Source organism: Mastigoproctus giganteus, chromosome 10, assembly GCF_048544385.1.
Source record: "Mastigoproctus giganteus isolate SK-2022 chromosome 10, ASM4854438v1, whole genome shotgun sequence".
NCBI classification, from domain to species: domain Eukaryota; kingdom Metazoa; phylum Arthropoda; class Arachnida; order Uropygi; family Thelyphonidae; genus Mastigoproctus; species Mastigoproctus giganteus.
The window spans coordinates 27,628,245-27,655,578 of record NC_143584.1 but is presented as its reverse complement, the minus strand read 5'-3'; the positions used below and the strand labels follow the sequence as shown (position 1 = coordinate 27,655,578).

General features: G+C 35.6%; 1 protein-coding gene across 6 annotated transcripts in view; it reads right to left on the bottom strand.

Annotated features, from left to right (window-relative positions):
• The window catches only part of CadN (neural cadherin), a 1,307,274-nt gene that overhangs the window by 124,023 nt on the left and 1,155,917 nt on the right, over positions 1 to 27,334 (bottom strand). For all 6 annotated transcript variants that reach the window (XM_090383767.1, XM_090383766.1, XM_090383769.1 and 3 more), the window contains 4 exons: positions 25,704 to 25,837; positions 18,508 to 18,756; positions 10,324 to 10,533; positions 58 to 348 (listed from right to left, as the gene is read on the bottom strand). In XM_090383767.1, the coding sequence (XP_090239893.1) occupies positions 58 to 348; positions 10,324 to 10,533; positions 18,508 to 18,756; positions 25,704 to 25,837 (884 nt within the window). The remainder of the gene's footprint in view (positions 1 to 57; positions 349 to 10,323; positions 10,534 to 18,507; positions 18,757 to 25,703; positions 25,838 to 27,334) is intronic.

The following is a 27,334-nucleotide window of genomic DNA, read 5'->3' as shown; positions in this document are numbered from 1 at the left end:
TTGCAAAAAATGAACATTTAGTGGAAGACATCATTAACATTGAATGAAAATTCCTACCTGATATTCGAATGGAGCCAGAATTATATATGGCTTCTTCAGGAATTTCCTTTACTGTTACTGATACATTAGCTTGAACTTCCTGAGTATGAACACGATCATGAACGAGAAATCGTAGAAAGTATGTCCCACCGCTTGTCACATTTTTCATGGTGATCATGCCAGTATCTTTGTCTAAATCAAAATTTGGATGAACTACATTATTTTCCCAGTAAAAGTTTTTATCTGGTAAATCCCAATCATCAAGATCTTCCACATGAACACGGCCGATAGGTGTTGGTGGGGATTCACCTATGTTATAAAAAAAAAATGTCAGGACCTATGTTTAGCATATCTCTCTTTCTCAGTTATAATAACTGTTTAATATGCTTTTCACCATATACATTAGAAACAGTTAACTGACTTTTCAGAAACAAAAATAACAATTATCTCTTTTCTCTTTTGTGGAGATGAACCAATGCATTCAGATTATTTCTAATTGGATGACTACTGCACAACTATTTTTTCAATGATTTTTGAGTGAAAATATATCTACATGAACGCATGCACGCACACACTTTTAATATTAAACTTCAAAGCACAGGGTGGCCATAATTTAAGTATCCCTATTAAGAGTTCTCTGTAGCTGTACGTAATATGCGGAATGCCACCAAAATTAGTAAGTAAAAATTCACCAAAATTCAAGGCATGGGGAGAAGGATCCCGTGAAAAAAAAAAATAGTTCCAAAATCTGCTGAAAGGGAATAATATGGCACTGTATAAGAGGAAAGACATGACAAAATACCAACAAATAAATAACTAAGACAAACCTTAATGAAATTACAAATTTTTATTTGTGATCTTTGCTAAAAAACAGAAAGAAACAACTAAACTGCCAGAGGAAATGGTTTCATGGCTCCAAACTCACTCACAGTTTACTCCCGATGGTCGAGTTGGTTTTCGATATGATTACCATTGTTCTAGACCAGAAATTGCATTCAATGCACAGTGTGCTCCACTGCTGAATGCAACATCTCTGGAGTAATGTTCTGCACATGTTGCGCTATGTTGTCCTTTAATAAGACAGGCAGGTTAGGGATACTTCCTCGACAGACATTAGCCTTGAGGTGACCCCACAGCCAAAAATCACACGGTGTAAGGTCAGGTGAACGTAGTGGTAGTGGCCATGCAATGGGAAACAAATGACCAATGACTCTTGCTGCAGTAAAGTGATGCTGGAGAAGCTGCTGTACTGGTCATGCGATACGAAGAGGAGCCCCATCTTGCATAAAAATGTCTCATCCAATAGCTTGCGATGTTCACGTTGTGCCTTTATAGCTCTTTGCTGCTGGGAAAATTAAATTAACTCAGATTTATGAAAATTTTCTGCTTTCTTAGGTGTCTTATTTTTTAGTTTGGATTTAAAACTTTAGTGCAATTCAGTTTCTTTCTGTTTTTTTTGCAAAGAGCACAAATAAAAATTTTATTTCATTAAGGTTTGTCTTAGTTATTTATTTTTTGGTACTTTGTCATGTCTTTCCTCTTGTACAGCACCATATTATCCACTATTGGCAGATTTTGGAACTAATTTTTTTCACAGGATCCTTCTCCCCATGCCTTGAATAGTTTACTTACTAATTTTGGTGGCATTCCGCTTATTACTTAGAGCTACAGAGAGCTCTGAATAGGGATACTTAAATTATGGCCACCCTGTATACGCATGATAAAAGATGAGAAATAGTTTGTATGAAAGAAAGAAGTGTTAATTGAAATTAATAAAGCCCTAAAAGTATTAATTCATATTACTTAATTCATTTAAGTTATACTGATAAATTAATATATAAGGTATCTTTGAAAATGCCATTTAAGATCATTTACAGAAGTGGGACCAAACCATTCTCAAAATGTGAATAGTTTGCCAATTAATTTTTTTTTTCTCTGCTATTTAAATTTTTCTAGTTTATAGTTATCATTATTTATTGGCCTTCACCTTTTATTTTTAATTATTCCATAAGATTAAAAATTCTATAATATTATAACTTATAATTCTATAATATTATAACACTGTCAAAAAGAATTAAAATTATAGGCCCCAGAATTTGCCTTACATTCCACCTCTCAGAATAGTACTTAAATTTGTTTAATTTCTCAATTTGAATTTATGTCCCCTCAGGTGCGGAATCTGAGCAAGAGGAAGAATCCCATCAGCACTGAGCTTGCTCAAACCATTCAAGTCCTTATACAGCTCAATTAGACCACCCCACAGGTGCCTAGTCTCCAGACACTGCAATTTGCAGAACTTAAGCCTATCTTGATAACAACCCTTTGTTCTACTCACTAATCTCGTTGCCCTTCTCTGTACTCGTTCTAGTAGCTCAATATGTTTCCTAAAATGAGGCCTCCAGACCTGTATGCAGTACTCAAGGTTTGGCCTGACCATTGCCTTATACAAGGGAATAATCATGTTCTTATCCTGCTAGAACAATTCCTATACGAGGTGCTACCCAAAAGTTCCTAAAATGTATTTATAAAATAAATTATACTCATCCTGGTTCTTATTCACCACCATCACCTTCGAAGTAGTCCCCTTGAGAGTGTAAATAATATTCCCAGCGCTTCTCCCGTGATTTGACTCTACTCTGTCAAATCTTTGCCCAGCAGCTTGAGTTTCATTCTTGGGAAGAGGAAGAAGTCACAGGAGGCTAAGTCTGGTGAATAAGGGGTAGGTGGGGATGATTGTCATGTTGTTGGATACCAAAAACTATGCCACAGTGAGAGATGTGTGGTCCAGTGTGTCGTCATGATGAAGGACCCAGTTCTTTGTGTGACACTTCTCTGAATGATTCCTCCTGATGGCTTCCCTTAGCCACCTCAGGATGTCACAGTAGAGCTTTGCGTATATGGTCTGACCAGGAGGGACGAATTCCTTATGGATAATCCTGTCAATGTCCAAAAAACAGATCAGCCTGGCTTTTGCATTGCTACTCACTTGGGTGCCTCCGTAGCTAGGTGGGCAGGAGCAGCAGCAGTGCGTAACACACACTTTTTGATTAGACTGGGGTTCGAGCCCATGACCACCGAATACGGAGGATGCAGAAAGGTCAGGGAATGATCGCTGCATATCCCCGGAGCAATATGGCCTTAGTTGCTAATGCTCCTAAAAACAAAATAACAATCAAACAAGCTCCTCACTTGATGGGCTTTCTTCAGTCAGAGTGAAGATGAGCTCTTCCACTGGGATGATTGTTGCTTGGTTTCTGGATCATACCCATATACCCAACTCTCGTCATCAGTGACAACCATAGAAAGGAAGTTTTGATCACTCCTGGCCCATTCTTGAAGATCTCTGCTAACTTCCATGTGATGCTACTTTTGGTCTTCACTCAGTAACTGTGGCACGAACTTGGCCACAATCCTTCTCATGTTCAACTCATCTAACAAAATCCACTGACATGTGCCATATGATAGTCCTACAATGCCACAAATGTTGTGGACAGTTCGCCTGCAGTCTTCACGGATCACCGCCCAAACTTTTGCGACATTTTTGGGGTGGTGCTCGATGATGGATGCCCATCGTCATCATCAACCAACATTTGAACATTTTTAAAACAGTTCAACCAGTAGTCTGCATCTAGCCTAAAGCATTGTCAACAAAAGTTTGTTTCAACTTCTTATGGGTTTCTGCTGCTGTATTGTTAAGAAGGAAACAAAACTTGATGCAAGCACATTGCTCTCTCTCACATCAGCCATCGCAACAATCGCAAACTATGCACAACACACCACCAAAGAACTGCGCATAAATATTCAATGACTTTATTCACCCCGATGCCATGTGGCACACTGATTCACAAAGGATGCATTCAGTGTTACCTAGTGCCAGAAGTCCATGCTACACATATTTCCCACTCAACATTCAAATTTCGGGAACATCTGGGTAGCACCTCATATATCACTGACAAGACCCCATGAGCCACTCTTCAAGCCTGTCTGCACTGCTCAGAAAACTTCATATCTCACTGCACAATTCCCAAGTCTTTTACATTCTCCACTACTCTGAGTGTAGTACCACACAGTTGGTATGTTACTCTGGGGTTACTGCTACTCATATGCAATATTCTGCATTTGTCAATGTTATACTTCAGTTTTCACCTCTCAGCCCATCTACTCAACTTTTCTAGATCCTGCTGCAGTAGTGTACCACCCTTACTATCATTAACAACCCTACCAACCTTCATATTGTCTGCAAACTTGGATGTTAAGCCTGATATACCTCCATCAATATCATTGATAAATACAAAAAACAACACTGACCACTGGGGAACTCCACTTCTCTTCATGGTCATTAGTCCATGAAGAGAAGTTCCCCTGATTACCACTCTGTCTTCTCTCAATCAACCATCCTTTTATCCATTGTAGCAACTTGTCTTAATGCCATACTGCTCCAACATGTACAGTAATCTCCCATATGCAACAGTATTAAAAGCTTTCCTAAAATCCAAGTATCCATATTGTGATAATTCACAATATATTTTATGTTAAGGTAGTCTCTTCAGTCAGTAGCTGTATATAATTTATTTCTAAATCATTCTTGGCATTGCCTATTCTTTTGGTTTTCTAAAATTTATTTTGACTTAATTTGGTACTACTATTTTTTTTTATAATTAATTTTGTTTTCTATTTTTTTAATATAAATTCTAGTGAAATTACTGTGCAGCTTAGCATGCTATTTTGTTATGGTCTCTCAATTTGTTCACTCAGTCATCACAGCAGCTTGTATGTATGCTAGCTACATCTTCATTTGTTTTTTTTTTTCACAGTTTACACACACACACACACACACACACACACACACACACACACACACACACACACACACACACACACACACACACACACACACACACACACACACACACACATTTGAATAATGAACAATAGTTGAAAACAAAATCATTAATGAAGGAAAATAAAAATGTAAAGCAAACATCACATGCAAAGTGAAAAGTGTGTTATTTGTCTAACGGCACCAGGCGTTTCCCTAATCTCCATGTTGTGTACTCTGTTTGTGTAGCACAGAACACTGTGAAGGCCAGAGATTTAAAAAGTGTGTGGGGAGTGGAAGGATGTAGTGTTATGTACCGTTGTTCTTCTGACCATTTAGCCGTGCCCTTGTTGGGACACACCGTTACCACACTTGGCCCCAGGGGGGGGAGGTCAGGTACCCAGTAGATGTTATTTAGTACTCTAGCAATCCCTGCCACCTAGTTTCCAAAGATTTCAGTGGCAAGGGCGTATGTGAAAAAATAAAAGGAGTGAGGGGGGGGTTAATGCTAGAATATAAAAGGCTGAGAGAGGTTTATGTAAGTGAGGTTTAAATTTGGACATTATCAATTGATAAATTGTGTGGGGGTGTGCACTGTGAGTTAGACAAGTGGGGGAGACAAGGCTGGGGGAAAGACAGAGACGATAGAGAAGGCGACCCCAGAAAGTCAATGAGGCAGGCCCATGCCTCACCAGGCTGAATAAGGGGGTGGCAGGGGGTGAGGAGACAGGTACCCATCCCCCACAGTTGGGGGAAGAACATCAGAGATATGAAAATGCATCTTCCTCTATATGATGCTTGAAATATAACTAAAATTAAATAAAACTAAAAGATAAAATTAAAATAAAACTCGTGCGAAAACAGTAAGAAATTAGCGAGTCTCGACTACTCAAGTTGTCTGTCCAACTGCTAAAACAGTAGAGCAAAAATAGTCAAAATAAACATAATAATCAAACCAACAGGGAGGGAAGAGAAAAAAGGTAACAAGACAAAAAATATTGTAGCAGAAAATCTCCAAAATAATTTAGAAAATCTAAATGAACAATAATAAAAATAATCAATTAAATTTAGATGCCAATTACATAGAAATTTAACACGGGTGCCAAATCCAAATTACATGAAATAGACTGACCATGGGTAATAATGGTCAGTCTATTTTTGTTAATTTGGTTTTATTTTATTGTAGTTAATTTACGTCTCTATTTGTGATATTTCACGTAATTTGGACTTGGCACCCGTCAAGGAGGGAGACGTTAAATTTCTGTTGATAAGAAGGGAGTGAAAACTAACTGTGAAGACAAGTGGACATGAAAAGAGCCATTATACAGTTGTTCTAGCTTGTTGTGCCGACGGAACCAAGCTGCCTATGCTGATTTTCAAATGCAAAACAATGCCAAAAGAAGACATTCCTCGAGGAGTGATTGTCCACGTTCATGACAAGGGTTGGATGGATCAGGATTAGATGAAGATCTGGTTTGAGAAAGTGTGGAGCAGACCAGGTGGGCTCTTACACAAACCTGCCCTATTGGTGCTTGATCAGTTCAGGGCCACATAACAAAAAATACAAAGAAGATTGCTGCAGAGCAAAAAACAAAACTTGCCATCATACCTGGAGGTTTGACATCCCAGCTCCAACCACTTGATGTCAGCATTAACAAACCCTTCAAAGCTGCCATGAGAGACGAATGGAACCAATGGATGAAGTCTTCTGGGGACAATTTGACACTAGCAGGAACAGTGAAGAAACCAACTATAGGAGAAATTTGTACCTGGGTGAAAAGATCCTGGGATAATATCAAGATTGAGATCATTGTCAAGTCGTTTAAGAAGTGTGGCATTTCAAACACAGATGAGGACAAGCTAATGGATCAGACACAGATGAGGACAAGCTAATGGATGGGAGTTTTGACAGTGATGAGTTGTATGAATTTTATGATGAATAAAACTTGAGTTCAATAACTTTATGTAATACATTTTTTTTCAAATTTCGGGCCCCAAAATTAAGGTGCATCTTATACATGGGGAAATACAGTATCTTATGGCTTACAGGTTAGATGCAGTGTTGATGTCTTCTTAGGTTAACAAGATTGCATATAGTTCAGCTGAAGAGATACTGCATTTGTCTTGTAACTTTGTCTATGAGATGCAGGGACAAAAAAAGTTTGGAAATATCACTTCTTCATCCATGTTTGGACATTTCATAATATTGGGAAGTGGCAAATGAGAGGGTTGCATACAACCATGTGCAACTTTGAATTGAGTGCTTTTCCTATTGCTGAAAATAGTCATCACTAAGGGGCACATATTCAGACTATTGCAGAATAAAGTGCATTCATTTCCTGAAGAATGTTGACTAGTTTTATTTTCCAATAACTCATTAACTCCAGTAATTTAAGTCCAGTGGGTCTATTCTTATTGAGCTTATTTCATAACAATTAATCCACTTATTAGGCATGGGCCACAATGGAAGAGGAAATTTCAGTTTCATAATTCAGTAAAAATGTCATCCTGAGTTGGAGAGAATAAACACCTTACAATTTTCAATTTTAAGGTGTTTATTCATTTCTATACATTAAGCTTCACATTGGAGAGGTTCTAAAAATATCCAAAACTATCTAGAGGACATGAACAGTGTTAAGCTTTAGCAGAACACTTTTGCTAGCAGATTCAACAAGGGAAGCATTATCTAAACAAGACTGGTTAGTAAAAGATACAAATAAAACCGAATATATCGACCAGCACTTCATGTCATAGTATAAAATATCTGTAAAATCTTTCATTCTTCTAATGGGAGTTTTTATACCCACTTGACGGGTTTCCGATGTTTTGATCAGCCTGGAAATTGTGCCGCAGGAAGTTGAGTTTGTTGTATATTAAACCTAGAAAAGGAATATTGTTAGGAAGCAAAATAATATTATTTTTCAGCCATTAAATTTCAGGGTGAAGTCAGTGTTTTTAACAGAAGCAGACAGTGAGGGAATTTTCTCAGAAAGGCAAAAGCCATTATTTGACATCCAGATTAAGACTTGAAGTTGACTTTCAATATCATTCATATTTTCTGAGTAACAGGAAATAGTGAGATCATCAATATAAAAATGTTTCTGTAGTATTTGGAATATCTTCCTTTGTGATATTTATTCTGATTGCAAAGAGCATGGTGTTAACTACACCTTGTAGAATGAATCTTTTTGAATGTAATTCAGGGAAATAACATTTCAATATTGGACTTTCAAGGTTCTCTACTGGAAGAAAGTTGATTAGGAACAGCAGATAACTCCACAAGCTCAATGTTATAAATATTTTCCGCATTATGCTGGTAATGGCTTTTCTATGTCCAGATTTATCATGATAAGATGTACATTCCTAATGAATGCATTCCAAACTTTCATTTCGGTTCTGATAACAAGATCGAATGTCGATATACATTTCACTGAAAACTGTACTGATTTGACCTCATTACCACTTGAGATCCATGAAATAGGCTATGGGCTGGTAGTTATGTGGCGGTTTAGGAATAGCTAAAGAGAGTCAATGTCACCAGGAATAAGGATAAGAAGTCTAGTAGAATATTCATAACAGCAACTATTTCAGTGGTGTAACATTAGGTAGCATATCCCATCTGAAACAGTAATGCTATTGGATGTTTTATTTATGGTTTCTTTTAATTCAGATATCGTAAAGGGCTGATTATAAGTAAGAGAAGCGACTTGTGTTAAAATTTCTCTACCTTTCTAGTATTGTTCTAGTTTGTTGGATCTAATATATGATGATGATAATGAGGTAGACACTTTTTTGGCTAAGGAATTTACTATCTCTTTGAGGGTAAGTATTTCCTCTCTGTTTCATTAAAACTGGAGAAGGAGTCAGAGGACATTTTCCACTAAACTGCTGAATTTTATTCCAGATCAATGTGGTATTTTTTTTTCTGTCATAAGGATGGAGAAAAACTGGATCCATGAGTCTTTTTTTGTCTTACATTGTATTTGTTGAGCTCCTGCTTTAATTTTCTTATAACTGTGAGGCTGAGAATAATCATTACATACTTGTTATGTATCAGTGTACTGCTATTTATAGTTTAGCATATAGTGTGACATGGGCATTATATTATATTTATATGAAGCCAAATGTTATATTACACTTATATTAATTCCAAGTGTTATATTATATTAATGCCAAATATGTAAATATATAAAGAAAGAAATAAAGTTTACAATATATTCATGCATGAATATTCTTCACTGAATTTTTAATTTTTTTTTTTTTTTCTAGTCAAGAATTATAAAAAAGAAATATATCAACTTTCATAACAGTCATAGTGGATATCTTTAGTACAGTAGGGCACAGCTTATCAGTGTTCTGCTAATATGGTGGTTTTTGATTATATCCATGTTCATTATGTTCGGCACTTGTTGGCGCCTCTGTAGCCAGGCAGGAAGGAGCAGCAGTGCGTAGCACACGCTTCTTGATTAGACTGGGGTTCAAGCCTGTCACCACCAAATACGGAGGATGCGGAAAGGTCAGGGAATGACCATCGCATTTCCCGGAGCAATATGGCCTTAGTTGCTAATGCTCCTAAAAAAAACCAAATAACATCGGCACTTGTTCCACTTTTTTCGGCAGTTTTCAGCAGAAGCGTCCGAGAAGGGCGTTGGGCACCATTTTATTGTTGGCGATTCAGTCTCTTTACAGCTTATGCTAGTGTAAACATGTTATTAGGCTTTTATATGCATTCGCAAGTGAAAAAAAAAAAAAAAGGCTATGTTCCACTTTTTGGCGATTTTCGCTTTACAGCGGGGGTCTGGAACCTACTAACCTGCCATATGAGTGGGCCCTACTGTATTAGTATTAGTTTTTATATCCCAACTGTTATAAGTTATAACACAGCCACATACAAATATTTTTGTTAGTTTCACCTAGTAAATTTACACTTCTTTCTCCTTCAACTTAAGCACATGGGCTAATTTTAACACTGCAACCTTTAGAAACTTATTATGGGTCCGTGTATGAATATGATTATTTAGCACTTAAGTTTTTTTTTTTTTTATTGATCAAATACAAATAAAAGAATAATTCTACAATTGTGATATTTTCAAAAAATTATATTAAACAATTTAGAAGTAAGCAATTTCTTATCCAAATTTGTAACAATGCAATTTGATATTTTGACTAAGAATATTAGCAGATAGTCAAAATTTTTTAAAAATGTCCTCACCCTCATTTTCTGAGTTGATTCAAAAAGAGTCAATAATTTCCCATGGAAAATATTAAATTCCAGGCCAAAAAATTAAAGGAAAAATCGCCAATGTCCAAAGAACACAATGTTTCCCTTCACTAGTTTATAATTTGAATAATCTATAAAAGGTGTATAAAGCAATATTAAAATATGCACAAGTAAGTATTTCATCTGATAAAATATAAACTAATATTTTTTTATCAATTGATAACCATTAACATAATATGCCTACCTTTGAAGTTATAGACAAAGATGCTTTTGCTGCCTGGATGCATACGATTATCATTCATATCCCCAATAATTACAGTTAATGTACTTGTCCCAGTCATTGAAGGTGTACCACTGTCTTTTATAACAATAGGAACCAGATATTCTTTTTGCTGTTCACGGTCAAATCTTTCTTTTGAACTTACAATAGCCATCCCATCTCCATTAGCTCCAGCTGTTAAAACAAGAATACATAAGAATGTCTACACATAAATGTTAGCATATGTGTTCACATGCACTCACACACACATACACAATAAGAATTAATTATTTACCTCTATGAAGGAAGTTCCTCACTAATTCATAAAAGAATTTTTTGATTATCATAGAGTGAATATTAGCAAAATAGCTGCAAAGATATTTTGCTAATATTATAATCTGAATACAATATAATCTGAGGTCAAGTTATAATAATAATAACTAGGGGGCTGCGCTCGCTTCTTTTGATAAAATAAAATAAAATACTTACAGCAGCTTTCGACAGCTATGAATTCCTCAGCTATGAATACATAAATATGTTACATATGGAAATCAGGAATGGTACCGCGTGGTCATACTAGATATATATATTTAAACAAAATGCGTGCACGAGATTTATCTAGCATGATCATGCTAAAACAGAAGCTTGTTTTACTGTGGTAAAATCTGCATCCCTCTTCTCCCATTGGCTGAATAAATATCAATAGGAGGAAAATTATTTTAATGTAAAGAAAGATAATAAATTCCTTTAATAACTGTAAGAGGGTACAATTACAGTGATCCCACAACAGAAACCAGAGGGTAAGTTAAACAGATAGCACCATATTCAACAGCCATATAAGTTTAATACAAAATTTCAATCAAGCTAAATAAAAATTCAAAGAGTCATTGCTGTGATAGATGACTCATGGATTTAGAGATGCTACTCGGTCTGCAGTATGCAAAATTGGCACCAGAGACCAGACACCATTTCCAGGTGAATAAATATGTTGCCTATAACTGAAGTCCAACTTTCAAAAGTTTTGGTCTTATTGATGTTTGTTATTTAGGAGCATTAGCAACTAAGGCCATATTGCTCCGGGATATGTGGTGGTCAATCCCTGACCTTTCCGCATCCTCCGTATTTGGTGGTGACGGGCTCGAACCCCGGTCTAATTAAGAAGCGTATGCTACGCACTGCTGCTCCTTCCCACCTGGCCACGGAGGCGCCTTGGTCTTATTGAGATTCATTTCATATCTGAGCAAGCTCCTAGTGATTCTCCAGCCTGTCACTTCCCATATGTGGATGTAATCCTTATGACTACAGAGAATGAGTAAGGCACATCTTTAAGATTCAAATTCTATGTGATACTGATATAACCCAGGTTTTTGAAGATTATTGGCTATGAAGTGCATATAAATGCCTTCACTGTTCAGCATCCTGTAACATAATCCAGTACTTAATACCACAGCAGTGTTTGAGTGAGTACCAGACCACAGATGGGAAACAGTGAATAAGTAAATGTAAATGATCACATGCCTTATTATCACAGTCTTATTGTGAATTCAACATGGGTCAAGTTTTAGGTTCTGAAAAACTCAAAGGGCTTTAGAAGGGAGGAGGGAAATATGCTAGCCACAGTTAAGCCTAGAATCCAGCTTTATTCCAAGAACTGAAATAAGCTATCTTGGGACCAGCCACATACACAAGCACAGGCTGAGTAACAGAGATTGTTTCTTAGGAGGAAAAATATATATTTAATTTTTTTGAGTTTTTCAGAAAGCCTAAAGAAAATCCAGTGATAGTTTTTTAGAAAACACCAGAAGTTTTCAAGTTGCTGGTTGAGAAGGTTGTGTTGAGTTGGTCACAGGAACTTTAAGTTGGCAAAAAAAATATCAACTGCAAAGAATCTTGAAATAGAAGGAGAACAGAATGGCTAAGGTAAAGAAAGCCAACATGAGAACAACGAGAAACATCAGATAACTTACGTGGAAAATTAGTTTCCCAACACCGGACTCTAGCAATGCTCGTTCAGGAAACAGACAGTAGGTGTTATTGGTCTGGAGCTGAAATTGAGAAGGATATATTGATTGACAGGGTAGGCATAGCAAACGATGAAATGATTGGTGGTGGGCGCAACAGATGACAAGCTACTGTGTAGTCATTGGTTAGCATTATAATGTGTATTTAAGTGTAAAGAACGGTGCATAATAGTTTTGTGATGAACAGTAAACAAGTAATAGTAGTGATGAATCTTTTAAAGATGGAAAAAATTTGTAAGGAAAATAAAACATTGGTTGATTTTTTGATGAAAACTAAATTAATAAAAGTTTCATTCTGCTCATTTTTATGTTCTTCGTTATGTTTTTTTCTCATTATTAAAAGCAGATTTTTGGAATTCATGAGTGTTTTTACTATACTGTTGATTTAGGTTTGTTACGAAAAAAAGGAAAAGGTTTTTTTATTTTTTCGTTATATTTTGTAACCTGACCTTAAAAATAAAAGTACAGTAATAAAAAATTAATATTTTGTTAATAAAGAATTTATGTGCTAGTCCACCCATGATTCTAAAGAAAAAATGTTAGGTTATCCCCTCCAATTCATGAGGGGTTCAAGCTCTCATGGGATTCAAGTGGAGGCAACCTGACCTTTTTTCACCATTAAGGCATATTATTGAACAAGAAAATAAAAATACAGTCATAAAAAAATTTATTTTTTTTATGAATGTATTTCTAAATATGACTGATTCTAAAGAAAAAAGGTTATGTTACCCCCTCCACTTCAGGAGAGGTTCAAGCTTCCATGGGATTCAAGTGGAGGTATTTTATTTATTATTTTTTTTATTATTAGCCATATGGTACAAGGAAGCCTCAAGTTTATGCTCTACCAGACAAAAAATTTTTCTGAGTTACCTTGAGAGAGAGAGAGATAGAGGAATCACCAAGAAAGAGAAGAATGATGATATCCAGCTCAGGACCCTGGGTGTGCCAAGCCTCACCAGATATGAGCCCCTGCAGGTAACTTGACCTTTTTTCACCATTATGGAAAGCGTTCATTAGGGCAAGTTACCATTAGTGCTTCTTAGTGCTACTAAACTGATGTAATCGTGTGTTGTTCTCGTGCACCAATCAGCACATCGTTTGTCACGCCCAGGGCTGGCGGAAGCGGGCCTGCATTGCAAGCGGGTGCCACTACAAGATGTGCGCCGTTTTGAAGTGTTAGTATGTTTGGGGGCACCCGCCTTGCAATGCAAGGGGTTCCCATTTCAGCTTTGCAGGCAGGTGACTTCCAGCCTAGCACCCGCCCTGGTCATACCTACCTGTTAATCAATATATTGTTCTCGACTTTGCTCCGGACCGATAACACCTACTGTCTGTTTACCGAGCGAGCAGCGCTAGAGTGCCATATTGAGAAACTAATTTTCCGTGTAAGTTATCCGATGTTTCTCGAGTAACGTTTCTCATGTTGGCTTTCTTTACCTTCGCCAACAGAACAAAGATGGCAGTGAAGATGAATATTAACAGAGTTTCCTCCTTGCAGCATTCCACTCCTTGCTTGCCTGATCCCCATTCCACTGGATGAAGTGAAATGGAGGAATTTATTTTATAGATTGATTGTGTGGAATATGTAGGCCTTTCCAGCATTCTGCAGCAGTTACTCAATAATTGCATAAGGTTTGAACTTGGACTAAGTCAAATGCAGAGTAAGACGACAGACATGCACTAAATTCCAACTAGAAAGAATGTTCTGAATGGATGTTTGAGACATAATGCATGACTGGAGGATGTGTACAGAAAGTTTTCTATGAAGGCATTTTTGACGCACTTGAGAAGAGGAGAGAAAATTATGATAAATCTGAAGTTAGTTTCTGATTTTGCAGTTACAACTTTGGGTGCAAGGACTACCTTTCACCCAGAGCTGTAACTACAAAATCACTCTTGCACCTTATAATTGATCCAGTTTTCTGGAATTGCAAATTGCATGAGAATTCTATTGAACAATGAGTTTGATGTGTCTCCCCAACAAAAAGCTTGCCACTTTAAGGGCAAAGATAGGTATCATGTCAATTCTCATTATGGCCATGTCTAGAATAACACTGATTGTTTTAGTATTGGTATTAATTTATTAAGTATTAATAAAGGCTACAATATGCTATAAAGGTATGTTTTTGTTGCATTGGTTAAAAAAAAATTGCTCATACAATTATATCCACTCATCATACTTTTTCCATTTCCAGAAGACACTAACCTCCAAATTTCACTAAACTATGAACTGAAGACTGCCCAGAAAGCAGGTTATTCCAGTGATCAATAAAATGCTGGACAAATATAAACCTCCTGCAGTTCAGTCTATCAGAGGTTATCAAGTTATTTGTACTTGTCCCTTGATTTTTGTCTCCCAATTTCAATGTAAAAATTCCATCATTAATTTTACTACCCCCAATATCTTATACATCTCAATTAAACCTTCCCAAGTTTCTAAGCTCTGTGACACATTTTTATATTCTTTCCTGATATTGATGTATCTTTGCTATTCTCAGCAATGAGTTTCTCAGCCCATCTCTTTGTATCTTTTCAAGAAATTCAATGTCTTTCTTTAGGTATGGTCCCTAGACATAACTAAAGAAAGACATTTTTAACAAGTGCTTAAAAACATAGGATTAGAAAATGGCACACATTTTAAATAAATAACAATATACTGATTGTTGCAGTGTTTTTATTTAAAGGTGTATAGTGCGATGCCAAAAAACCTCCTGGTGAAGTGAAGTGCCTATAGTTTTGCCTATAGCTACACACAAAATGGAGGCTATCACTCTAACTTGCATAATAATGTTCTACCATTCAGTTGTATAATGAGAATATAACTTCTTTCTCTTGATATGAAAGAAATATGATCACTCATAAGGTACTATGTACCTTTTCTGGCTTTGATTTCATTGCATGGCACCCTTCTGATATTGTACAGCAACACGCAAGTGTTTTGCCTCACTCTCCAACTCTACCCCACCTAATAGGTAGGTTATTCTCAAGTTATAATTTCTCAACTGTAGAGTCTTATATCTGCTAGCATTAAAAATACTTGCCACTTCTTTGACCATCCATGAAGCTTGTCCAAATCATTCTGAAGGAGCTCAGCCTGACTTCCTTCATTTACCAATCTACTAAACCTTTATATCATCTGCAACTTTCAATATCCTATCCTTTATATTGTCTCATCAATATCATTCAAGAAAATCAGAAAAAAAGAGTGGCTATATCACCAAATCTTAACAGATCCACTTTATAACTCTGGCCTACTCTGAAGATTTAGCATTTATAACAATCTTCTGCCTTCTCTGTTTAAGACATCCTTCATTCCACCTTAGGATCCTGCTGATAATAACAATATACTCTTAAGTCCAACCTCTCACACAAAACTGTGTCAAATGGTTTTTCTAAAGTCTAATATATAATATCAAAATTGTTTCTTCTATTCGACCTTCCAAGTTGAAAAAAAGTCATGAGTTACGGTTAAATTTGAAAGTTTCTGCAATTCTGCCACAACATAGGAGGAAGTATATGGCGAGAGCCTTGTCAATAAATTAGGTTCTGGAGAAATTGCACGAGGCTGATGAGGTAGCATTTTTCTCAGAGTAGTCTGTACTTGTTAACAGGAAAGACTGCTTCTACAGGGATGGAATACACTTAAATAGAAAGGGTGCAAAATATTTGTTGATGCTATCGATGCAGTGTTAGGTGGGTCAGAAAACTGCTACCTTTCGGTGGGGGAGGGATACACAGCCTAATAGATTAACAATAGCCACAGGCAGAGATGAAAGTTGCACAGCTTCTATTGAAATGAGCAGCAACTTTGAAAGCAAAATGCTGGGATTTCAAGGACTTCTGGGATTCATCACGAAATAAGTAAATACATGGGCTGTGTTAGGGTAAATGAGTAAGAGCAGGTTCATGTATACTTGTATGTGCATCAATTCTAGGAACACAGAAAGGGAAGACAGGATAGGAAGGTGGGAGAGTGTTATGATCTTAGTTAAGAAGCACATAAAATCCAAGGAAGTGCATCCAGTTGACATGGCTGGCCAGTACAATGTTGGGTCAGTTTAGTGTGCCATAAGCACTGGGAAAGCAAAAATGAGAGTAAGAGTGTGTTATAGGCCTAATGACTCTGATGAGTACAAAGAAACAGAGTGGACCAGTAAATTGGAATGTCTTATAATGTTTATTTTAACTTTCCAGATAGTGACTGGAACTTGTGGATTGGTCACTCGCACACTAGCAAACACTTTTGTGGATTTATTGGATTTGTAAAATAATTTATTGGATGAATGTTTTCCACAGCAGCATGTTAGAGAGGCAACAATAGAAAGCAATACTCTTGATATGGTTCAAAATTCTTCATGCATTAAGAATCTGCAGGTAAAAGACCCACTGGTTGGTGGCAATCACAGTGAACCAATTTGGAATTTAATTAAAGACATAACTACTATCAAGGGTAAAGGCTTTTGCCTTCTTAAATGTGACTACAGTGGCCTCAATTTTTAAATTCTGTGCAGTGGGACCAACTGATGATGTTACCAACAGCAAATTATAAATGGGAAGTATTCAGGAAAGTAATCAAAGAAGTTACTAGGATTTTCATACCAACAAAGAAATACTGTTCAAGGCTTAGACCTAAATGGATGTCAGATAAACTACTGAGACACGTGGCAGAGAAGAAAAGTGCATGAGATGCATATAAACTATAAGGTGATACAGAAGCCTATGGTAAATATAAATTAGTCTGTAATCAAGTCACAAAGGAGGTTAGACAAGCTAAGCCATTTTATGAGAAGAATCTGGCAAAAAATGTAAAGAAAAACAGCAAAGACGTCTATACTTATATTAACAGGTGACGGAAGGGACTGAATTACATTGGCCCACTTGATGTCAGTGGGTTAACTGTTGGTGACCCTGCTCAGATTGTGGACAAATTGAATAGGTATTTTGCATCTACATTTACACATGAGGTATTCTTTAGGGAAGGGGATGCCAGAAATTTATAAAACTCTAACAAGAACTAAATAAGTTTGTGATAACTGAAAGGAAAGTGGAGGGAAAATTGTTGAAGCTGAACATAAAAAGATGTCTGGGTTGGATGGAATCTGTCCAATTATATTAAGGGAGGCAGCAAAGGAGGAAAGCAAACCTTTAGCCATAACTGTGAGAGCTTCCTTGGATTCGGGGGGGGGGGGCTATGGACTGGAGATTTGCAAATGATACATTTGCGAACCTCCAGTCCATTCCCCCATTCATAAAGTGGGATCAAAAGGCAACATAAGTAATTAAAGACCTGTTAGCTTAATGTCTGTTCCAGAGAAAATAATGGAATCACTGGTTAAAGCAGTAATGCAGGACCATTTGGACAGGCATGCAATTATACTGCAATCAGAGCATGGATTTGTCAAGGGAAGGGCTTGTCAAACCAATCTGATAGGTTACTGTGATGCAGTCACCAAGGAACTAGATGCAAAAAAGTAATTTGCACATAATATATTTGGATTTCAGGAAGGCTTTTGATACTGTTGCACATAAAAGACTGCTATACAAACTGGAGCAATGTGGCATTAAGGGCAAGTTACTGCTATGGATCAAGGGATGGTTAAGTGGTGGTTAAGAAAACAGAGTCAATCAATGGGCACTGCTCTTCATGGACTAATGTTATTAGTGGAGTTCCCCCGGGTTCAGTGCTGTTCCCAATGTTGTTTTCAAAATTTATCAATGATAATCAATGAAGGTATATCAGGCTTAATGTCTAAGTTTTCAGGTGATACAAAGGTTCAGGGCAGTTAATGAGAGAAATTAGGGCGAGCTTCTGCAACAAGGTCTAAGAAAACTGGGTCAATGGGTTGAGAAATGGTAGGTGAAGTTTAACATTGACAAATGCCAGGTACTACATATAGGCAGCAATAACCCAGAGTAACTTATCACCTGTGTGGTACTACACTCAGAGAAGAAGAAGAAGGAAAGGTAGCCCTTTAAATGTCAGCTTTATCTTAATCTAATTAATTGAATTGTTTTACTTTATGTTTAAAATTTTTTTCCATGATAAACATCCTAATGTTGTTATATACAGTAGTGTGGTTTCTTACTCCTGTAAGATTATCCATGCATATATATTTTAGATACCTTAAAATTTTTGTTCATAACTTACTTGGATCATGCTGCACATCAAAAAACTGCTTGATGATATCAGGAGCATTAGGATCCATTCGGAAGGTGAAGGGAGGACCATTCCCTTTGGATCTGTCATCATCATCTGTTGCCAATATTTCTTCTACTTTTTGGGGCGGAGAATGTTCCATAATAACTGGCCTGTAATCCCTCAGAAAACGTGGGGCATTGTCATTAATATCACTCACAACCACAGTTAAGGTAGCTGTTGCTGTTCTAGGTGGTGTCCCTAGCCATGAGAAATATAAAAAGTTTAAAGATCATTGTTATTTTCACTGGAAAATCTTTGTAAAATAATTCCATTAATCCTACATTTTCTTTGTTTGTATACAGGTAGACCATGAGTTCCCAACTTTTTATAATTTTGGTACCACAAATAAAAAATACAATATGATAAGTAAACATGCTATACTGTGTTGTTTCATAATTTAACCCAGTAGTACCTTATGCCCATTGAAAATAACATTATCACATGAACCATTAAGCAATGATTAAAACTGTGAAATTTTTTCTACCTTCCTAAATATAGTAAAACTTTTATGAAAATAACTTCTGAAGTGCTTTTTTTTTTTTAGTTTTTGTATATAAAGTGTTTACAAGAACTCAGGCCACCATCTATGAAACTATTTGATTTTTGCCCGAAGAGTAGCAATATATCAGACAAGTGCCAATGCAATGTTTGTTTAAAGTTTCAGCCTACTTGTTTTGCCTCTTCCACTAGTTCAATAAACATGTACTGTGTTACTCTAGCTGGTCTTAAAAGATTTATTATTATCTTCATAGAGTGAAGAAGAAAACACGAAATCCAATATTCTCCCCAAATGGCTGTACTCTGCAGGAAGCAACATACAATATTTATATACTTTTGTAAAATAATAAGAGAAGGTTACCTCAATATAGTATGTAGAATACTTCCGTATGATACTCTCCAGAAATTAAAACGAAAAGGAGAGTATCATATGGAAGTGTTCTACGTACTATATTGAGGTAAACTCCTCTTATTATTTTACAAATATTGATATCAACTTAGAACGTATTGAGCATCACAGCTCTGGTTCATACTATATAATATTTATATACATAATAAGTAGAAATATACGTGCATGCACAGGTGCAAAATTTCATGCACTTAAAGGTTTTTAAACTGGAAAACAGAACAGACTGAGATTGACCTTTCTATTTTATGTCTAAAATAGCTTTTTGTAATTTTATGCAGAATTATTTTTTTTAAATATACGGTGTAAAACAAAAGCATGTTTTAAAGACTCATTTTTTTACCTTAAAAAGGTTATATACAATAAGTTGCATGCAATATACAGTACTGCATTCCACTAAGAAAAGCTGAAATGCTGGCATTGTTCAAGAAAAATTTAAAAAAATATATATATATATATATATATTGAAAGTGTACAAGAGAAGGCTGTTACTATCGAATCTACAGTATACATGAGCGGCAAACGCTTTCAATATATCACTATTTATATGTTATGGTTGTAGGGTTTGTATGCCTAAGCAGTGTCCCTGGTCCATAATACCAAATATATTTATTTTTCTTTTTCACTCCTCTCTTTGTCCATCCTTTATTTATTTACTTACAGTTGTTATATACACAGTTGACCCCTGCTTTATGATATTAATCTGTTCCAGAGACACCATCATATTGTGAAAATATCGTAATGTGAACTCAATAACACATTGTTTTATTGTTGATTCCCATATATGTATTTTGTCTGTAAATTGCATGTGTTCTGTGATCAATATGCCTGTTTTGCTGGACGAAAAACCCCAGTTTCTGGGGGAAAAACCTTTCTATCTACACCTGAGACCAACTACTCAGCCACAGAGTGAAAAAAGCCCATTAAAGTTCCTTGTGTCATCGATGGGATTCAAACTCAGATCTCTTCCACATGGTATGGGGAGTTGTTGTTGTTTGGTTTTTAGGAGCATTAGCAACTAAGGCCATATTGCTCCGAGAATATGCGGTGGTCAATCCCTGACCTTTCCGCATCCTTCGTATTTGGTGGTGACGGGCTCGAAACCCGGTGTAATCAAGAAGCGTGTGCTACGCACTGCTTCTCCTTCCCACCTGGCTACAGAGGCGCCTGGGGATGCGCCTCTGTAGCCAGGTGGGTAGGAGAAGCAGTGTATGGGGAGGACAGTGATGTTACCATTGTGCTACCCATGCAGACTATTAATTGGTAAGGTAATAAAGTGTAAATTTGTGCTTCATATCTTTACTTTTATAGCCTGTGAATAATATTCCTCCTATATTCGCTTATTAGAATTTCAGTTTAATAGAATTCAAATTCAATTTGCAAACATGATCGCAATGACCGGCACTTTACTGTATAGTGAACAGTATTTTATTACGGAGAGCCTATCGTAAAGTGATTTGATCGTACAGTGAACCAATCATAAACTGGGGGTCCAAGGTTTGTACAAAAATTAACAAGAAAATGGCACCTATCAGGTGCCCCACCACCACCATATTTGCTACAAATGGGAGTACATCACTGCTGAGTTAAACTAATTTAACTGACCAGAACAGATGAACAGATGTCTCAGGTGTTTGTTGCCTTTTTCCATGGTAACATATAAAAATTAATTAATAGTAGAACACTGGAAAATACAAGTTGACCTAACCAGGCATACTGTCAGCTCAGATTTAAAGCCTGATTTAAATTTAAAACCTTACATATGTATTTTTTAAAAAAGAAATATTAAACTAATTAAACTTTAGTATTAATGCCCAAAAATTATCAGCACACATTCTCAAATTTCTTTCAATAAAGTAAGATGTTCAAAAATATTTTATTAACAAAGTTAAGATATGAGTAATGTAAATGTCAAAAATAAGATTCTAGCTTAACATTCAGTGATTAGTTTATCTAATCAGAAATTCCCATCGCAATGACTTGCTTTTTTTTTTAATCTTCCATTTATATCACATTGTCCAATTTTTCTTGTCAAAAGAATCAAAGAATAGTTAGGGAAAAAACTGCCTATATTAGTACAGCAGCCTCTCGATTTACAGGGATCAGATTATCCGGGACACTTCAAGATTCCAAATATATATAAAAAAAATCAACAAGAAATCATAAAATTCAAGTAATAAATAGAATAGGTATAAACAGATGTTTTGCAAGTCATAAATAAGCGACAAGTGGCATTATAAGTTGTCATTGGGACACTAGTATACCTATTACCTTGCAAACCCCGCAGTCTTCATACCCACCACTAAAAAAAAAAAAGAAAAAAAAAGACAGAACAAATGTTTAGTTTATTTTAGTGTGTTGTGTTCTATTGCACCACAAAAAGACAAATTTTGTTTTGTTATTTATGTCAGGGATATCGAAATTTATTTTATATTAAATTTTTTTTTTTTTTTTTGTTTAGAAAATGCAAAAGAGTTGCCCTTTCAATTAAACAAAAATTAGAAATTATTCAAAAGTTTGAAAGCGGTGCATTCATTAAATTTCTAATGAACCATTATAATGTTGGTGACCAAACCATATGCAACATCGTAAAAAATATAGGAAAGCTATAGACTTAAAATCAACATCGCAAAGAAAAAGGGAAGCATCGTATTGGACACGCAAGTATTGCATGGTAAGTTTTTTATCTATCGGCATATTTTTTTAGGTAGGTTGCTGAACGTTTTTCGATACATAAGACTTACGCAACAACGGATTTACCTAAATTGTTTTTCACTCAATTTTTTTTTTAAGATTGTAAAATTTAAAAATAAAAATAAAATAAGCAATTAATAACAACAATCACTGCATGCACAAATTGCACAAGTGAGATACAAAGTAACAAGCAAAAAAATAGGAAAGAAGAGAAGATTATTACAATTTATTTATGGGTTTTTTTTTTTATATGACTGAAGATTTCAGTGAAGGGGCAACATTTCACCATAATAACATAAAAACAGAATTCCAGCTATCGGTATTTTTGCAAATGCAATAAGATCGAGTTTACTACTCGTTTATAATTAGATGCATGAACAGAAAAGCCCAATAACATGGAAAGTGCAAACTGTTTTTATTGTTTTATGGTAGTGACCTCCAGAAATGTGCTTTAGCAAAATGTGAGCTTGTGTGGGGTGATAATAGTGAGTTTTCGCTTAAACCCTGTGAAGTTCTTTACAGAAAATTTCATTTTGACTGTTATCATGGTGATGACTAAGAGAATAAGTGACAGCACTACTAGTAAATCTATCAAGAAAAGGAAAGCGATCGATTTGGATCAGAAAATTAAACTAATAAGGATGTATGAAAATGGTCAAACATTAACAAGTATTATGCTGAATTCAGATTTGTCGATAATAATATAGTAGCAATATGTCGGTAATAATATAGTCATTCCCGAGTTACGCAAAACTCAACGAAGTAAGAAGTCCTGGAACGTATCTCTTACGTATGGCATGGACTTCTGTATTTTTGGATTAATCATGAAATCAATTATCTGGGATTTGTTTTTTACCATCTATCCTGGAAAATCGAGTCTACTGTATTCAATTAAGCAAACCTGAAGTAATAAAAATATACAAGAAATTCTTTTATCCATTACACTGTTAGTTCAACTGGGCTTATAAAATCTTGATTTACGATGCCAGTTAATACTTTGTACAAACACATCAATTACTTAATTTTGTATTCAAAAATTAACTCATTAAATCCTGGTTAATAACAAACTCAATTCCTTGATGAGACCCTTCCAATGATATGCGACTGTATGCATAAAACTTAAGGCCAATATCCCCTGATAATTTCTGTGCATCCCACATATTTTTTTAAATTTTTTGCCACTACTTTTATCAGTTCATCTGAAATCCATTTAGATCTAAACCTTTAATAATATCTTTTTTGTCGGTATAAAAAACTTAATAGCTTTTATGATTTTTTTTTTAATAAAAACCCCAAACATGAGAAGTATCAGAAGCTATAGTACTTAGTACTATGCATGGGTTGAAGGTAGAGAAGATGAAAGAAGCTATTTTTTGACATTAAATTTGAACTTCTGTAGATTGTAATTTTCAGGAAATATGTATGAAGGAAGGTTGTTCCAGAAAATAGAAGTTTAATGAATAAATGAGGAAGAAAAGTTGGTTCTGTAAGTTTGAAGTTAAACAGTAAAAGGATGTTGACTGGTTGTGGCATGTATTTGGACTGCTTTTGAAGAGAGAAAGGGAATTAGAGAAGCCAATTCAGAAGAACAGTACCCATGGAAAGTATCTACAGAAAAGGCATGCAACAGAAACAGAATGTTTATGAGACAGACAGTGCAGAGACTCTCTTGAGAGATGAGTAATTAATTACCCTAATTGTCCTCTTTTGAATAGAGCCTAGAAGCCTGAGAGAGGTTTTGGGGCACCACCCGAGATATGGGGACAATATTCCACGGTAGAGCGGATTTGTGATTTGTACAGTGTGAACACCTGTTTGGGCTGACTGGGCCAGCCAGGTAGGTAAAGTGCCTGCCTAGCAACCCAAAGGTTGCGGGTTCGAATCCCACCTCGGGCTTGGATCAAAGTACTGCAAAAACCTTGGGAGGTGCATTATGGCCACAGAAGCTGATGCGCCAACTACAAAAAAAAAACAAAAAAAAACACCTGTTTGGAAGAAAAGTAATGGTGAGAGAGAAAGAGAAAACCAAGTTTTTTGGATGCAGAGAAAACAATATTTGTAATGTGCTTATGCCAAGAGCAATTAGAAATCTGGGTAATCACCAATAATTAACTTGAAATATATGATCTTGCCAAGAAATCGGAGTGTCATCAATGATAAGCAGAGAAGCAGAAGAATCCGTTTTGTGAGATATAAGACAGAACTGAGTTTTAGAAGCATGGAAATAAGCTAAATTATCTTCATCCCACTGGAGAATTACCTGGAGATCAGCATTTAAGGAATTAGTAGTGGATATTTGAGAAGTTGAAGCTGTTTGTGCAGGGCAAGGTTTCTCAGACTGGAAGGTGGAATGAATGTGCTATCATCAGCAAAACTATAGATAGGTTTACTGGTCAATGTAAGAAGGTGATTAATGTACAAAGAGGAAAAGAGTGGGATAAAGAACTGAACTTTGGGGAACACCAGCATTAGTGGAGAAGTTAAAAGACAGAGAGCCATCTACCATCACTCACAGTGGGAAGTCTGAGAGAAAACCGGATACGCAATTACAAAAAACAGTTGTAAAACCATCAGATGGAGGTTTATTTAGATGACCATTGTGCAAAATGCAATTAAAAGACTGAAATGTCAAGAGCAACTTCTTGAGTTTCACCAAACCTTTCCACTGAACTTGTCCATATATCGGTACATAAGTCAGTATATCACCAGTGGATCAAGACTGACAGAATAAATACTGGCATGTCATTGATCAAATTAGCATTACCATTAGCAGAGGCATATGATGCAGGCTTACGTTCTAGCAGAGGCTTATGATGCAAGAACGTAAGCTTGCATCATATGCCTCTGCATCAAAGAGGCAAACTTTCCCATTTCACCCATCCATTCACCCCCAAATGTTTGTCTAGTTCTGCCTTCAACTTAATGAAGAGAATTTTTTTCTCTTCATTAATTCCTGTTATTTCTATTTCTTGAAGTATTTTTCAGTTTTATTTCCTGAAAACTCCAAACTACTGAAAGGATTTCTGTTCTTTTTCACACTCTCTTTAAAACAATCCTACAATAATATAGCTTTCAACAACATTTCTTGTTTGGAATTATCAAAACAAATCACAGATGCAAGAAGACTACACAGACTACATATTATATTTCCTCTCTTAATTCTGCCTCATAATAAAAATTTGGAAACAATCGCTTTCTGAATGCATCTTTAGAGCTTTTTAAAAACAAACTGAAAAGAGCTATAACAAGAATGCTATGCTGATATTTTGAGTGATCACATAAAAAAATAAAAAATAAAAATACAAATGAAATAAAACAATAAAAATTAAAGAGAGAATCCCTGTATAAAATAAACATCAATTATCAACACCATTTCAATTCTTTTTTTTTTTTTATCAACTATTACTGTAATGACTCTTCTAATAACAATTAAACAAACACTGAATTTACATTATAAATATAAAATTTAAAATATAAAGCAAATTTGAGGGAGGGAAAAATCTTACTAAAAAGAACAATGCAAAAAGACTATTAAAAAATGTCGTACCATCATCAATGGCAAGAATTTTGACTTGATGGCGAGGTGTTTCTTCTCTGTCTAACATTCTTTGAATCCTTACAACACCATTTTGATCAATTCGAAACTGTCTCTTCTTGTCGGATGACCTATCAATTGTATAACTAGAAAAAAAAATAAAATAAAAAACAAACAAATATCACAATGGCGCATGTTTAAGTACTGACATAACATTTCAACTCATATTAATTGAAGACATTGACAATACTAATCTAATTAAAGTTCCAAACTTATTGTTATTAATAACTACAGAAAAGGCTTAATTATTCTGAAGTCTAGACATATCAAGTAACTGATGTTTTGTCTTATGAAGAGTATGCCTGTGCTCAAATCCTTTACTGGTCTCAAAAGAGGTTGCAAATTCCATATCTGAGCCTTTTGTGTCTTGATAAGTATATTGTTTATGAATTGACATTAAAAATTTTCATCAGCATACTGTGAGTTTTACTTTTCTCAAGTTGATGATCTTCACTCTTTAGGTTAGACAAACAAACTGACCTGTTTTTCTTAATGCTTAGTTTCAGGAGTCATTTTTAAAGTTTGCTGAAAATATTTTGCAATAATGAATAAAAAACAACATGCTTTCCTTCATAGTTTCTACAGAGACATTTTTACTAGGAGAAAACAAGTAATTTTGAGAAATAAAAACGCAAACTGACTCCAACCAATGCCAGATGGTTCTGAATTTTTTCCAGGTAACTGAATGAAGTATAATAACATGAAGGAAATGTGTGCTTGAATTTTCCGGATGGTTGTATGTCAGATAAACAGGCTTTTACTGTAAATATCTCTTTGTGCTTTAACAGTTAAGATAACTAGGGAATAAACATTATATTATGCCTACAGGAGGTTAATATAACACACTGAATATCAATTAAAAAATTAAACAAATACACACTTGAAATATAGCTGGAGGTTTCAAGAACTGCAGGGAGTCATCATTGAAGCAGTAAATACATGGGCTGTGTTAGGGTAACTAAGAGTAAGAACAGGTGCATGTATACTTGCATGTACACAGTGTGCCAATTAAATGACAAGACAGCATGTGCTCTGCATTTAGTATTAATGTAAGAGGCCAAAATAGTACATGATTAGATCTGCTACAGCAGCGTTTCCCAAACTGTGTTCTGCGGAACACTACTGTTTCGTGAAAAATCATAATTAATAATTTAAAAAATAATAATAAATTTTGCATATTTGTAGTATACACCACTTTTGTATCATTATAATATTTCACATAATTTTTTTTGGTTATCAATATACTGACATAGACTAATAATCAAATAGACCATGGAACACTTTAGCATTAGCATTAGCATTAGTAGAGGCATTTGATGCAAGAAAGCAAGCTTATGCAGCATCAGCCAAAAAAAAAGAAACCACTTCCACTTCACCCCTCTGTTCGTTCGAAATACCTGTCCAGCTGAGCCTTAAACTTATTTAGGCTATCAACTTCCACGACAAGGGATGGAAGTCTGTTCCACCAACCAACCACCCGCTGGCTAAAGGCAAATTTCCGCACATCTATCCTACATCTGTCTTTCCTCAATTTGAATTTATGCCCTCTCAGGTGATATTCTGAGCGAGAGGAAAAATCCCAT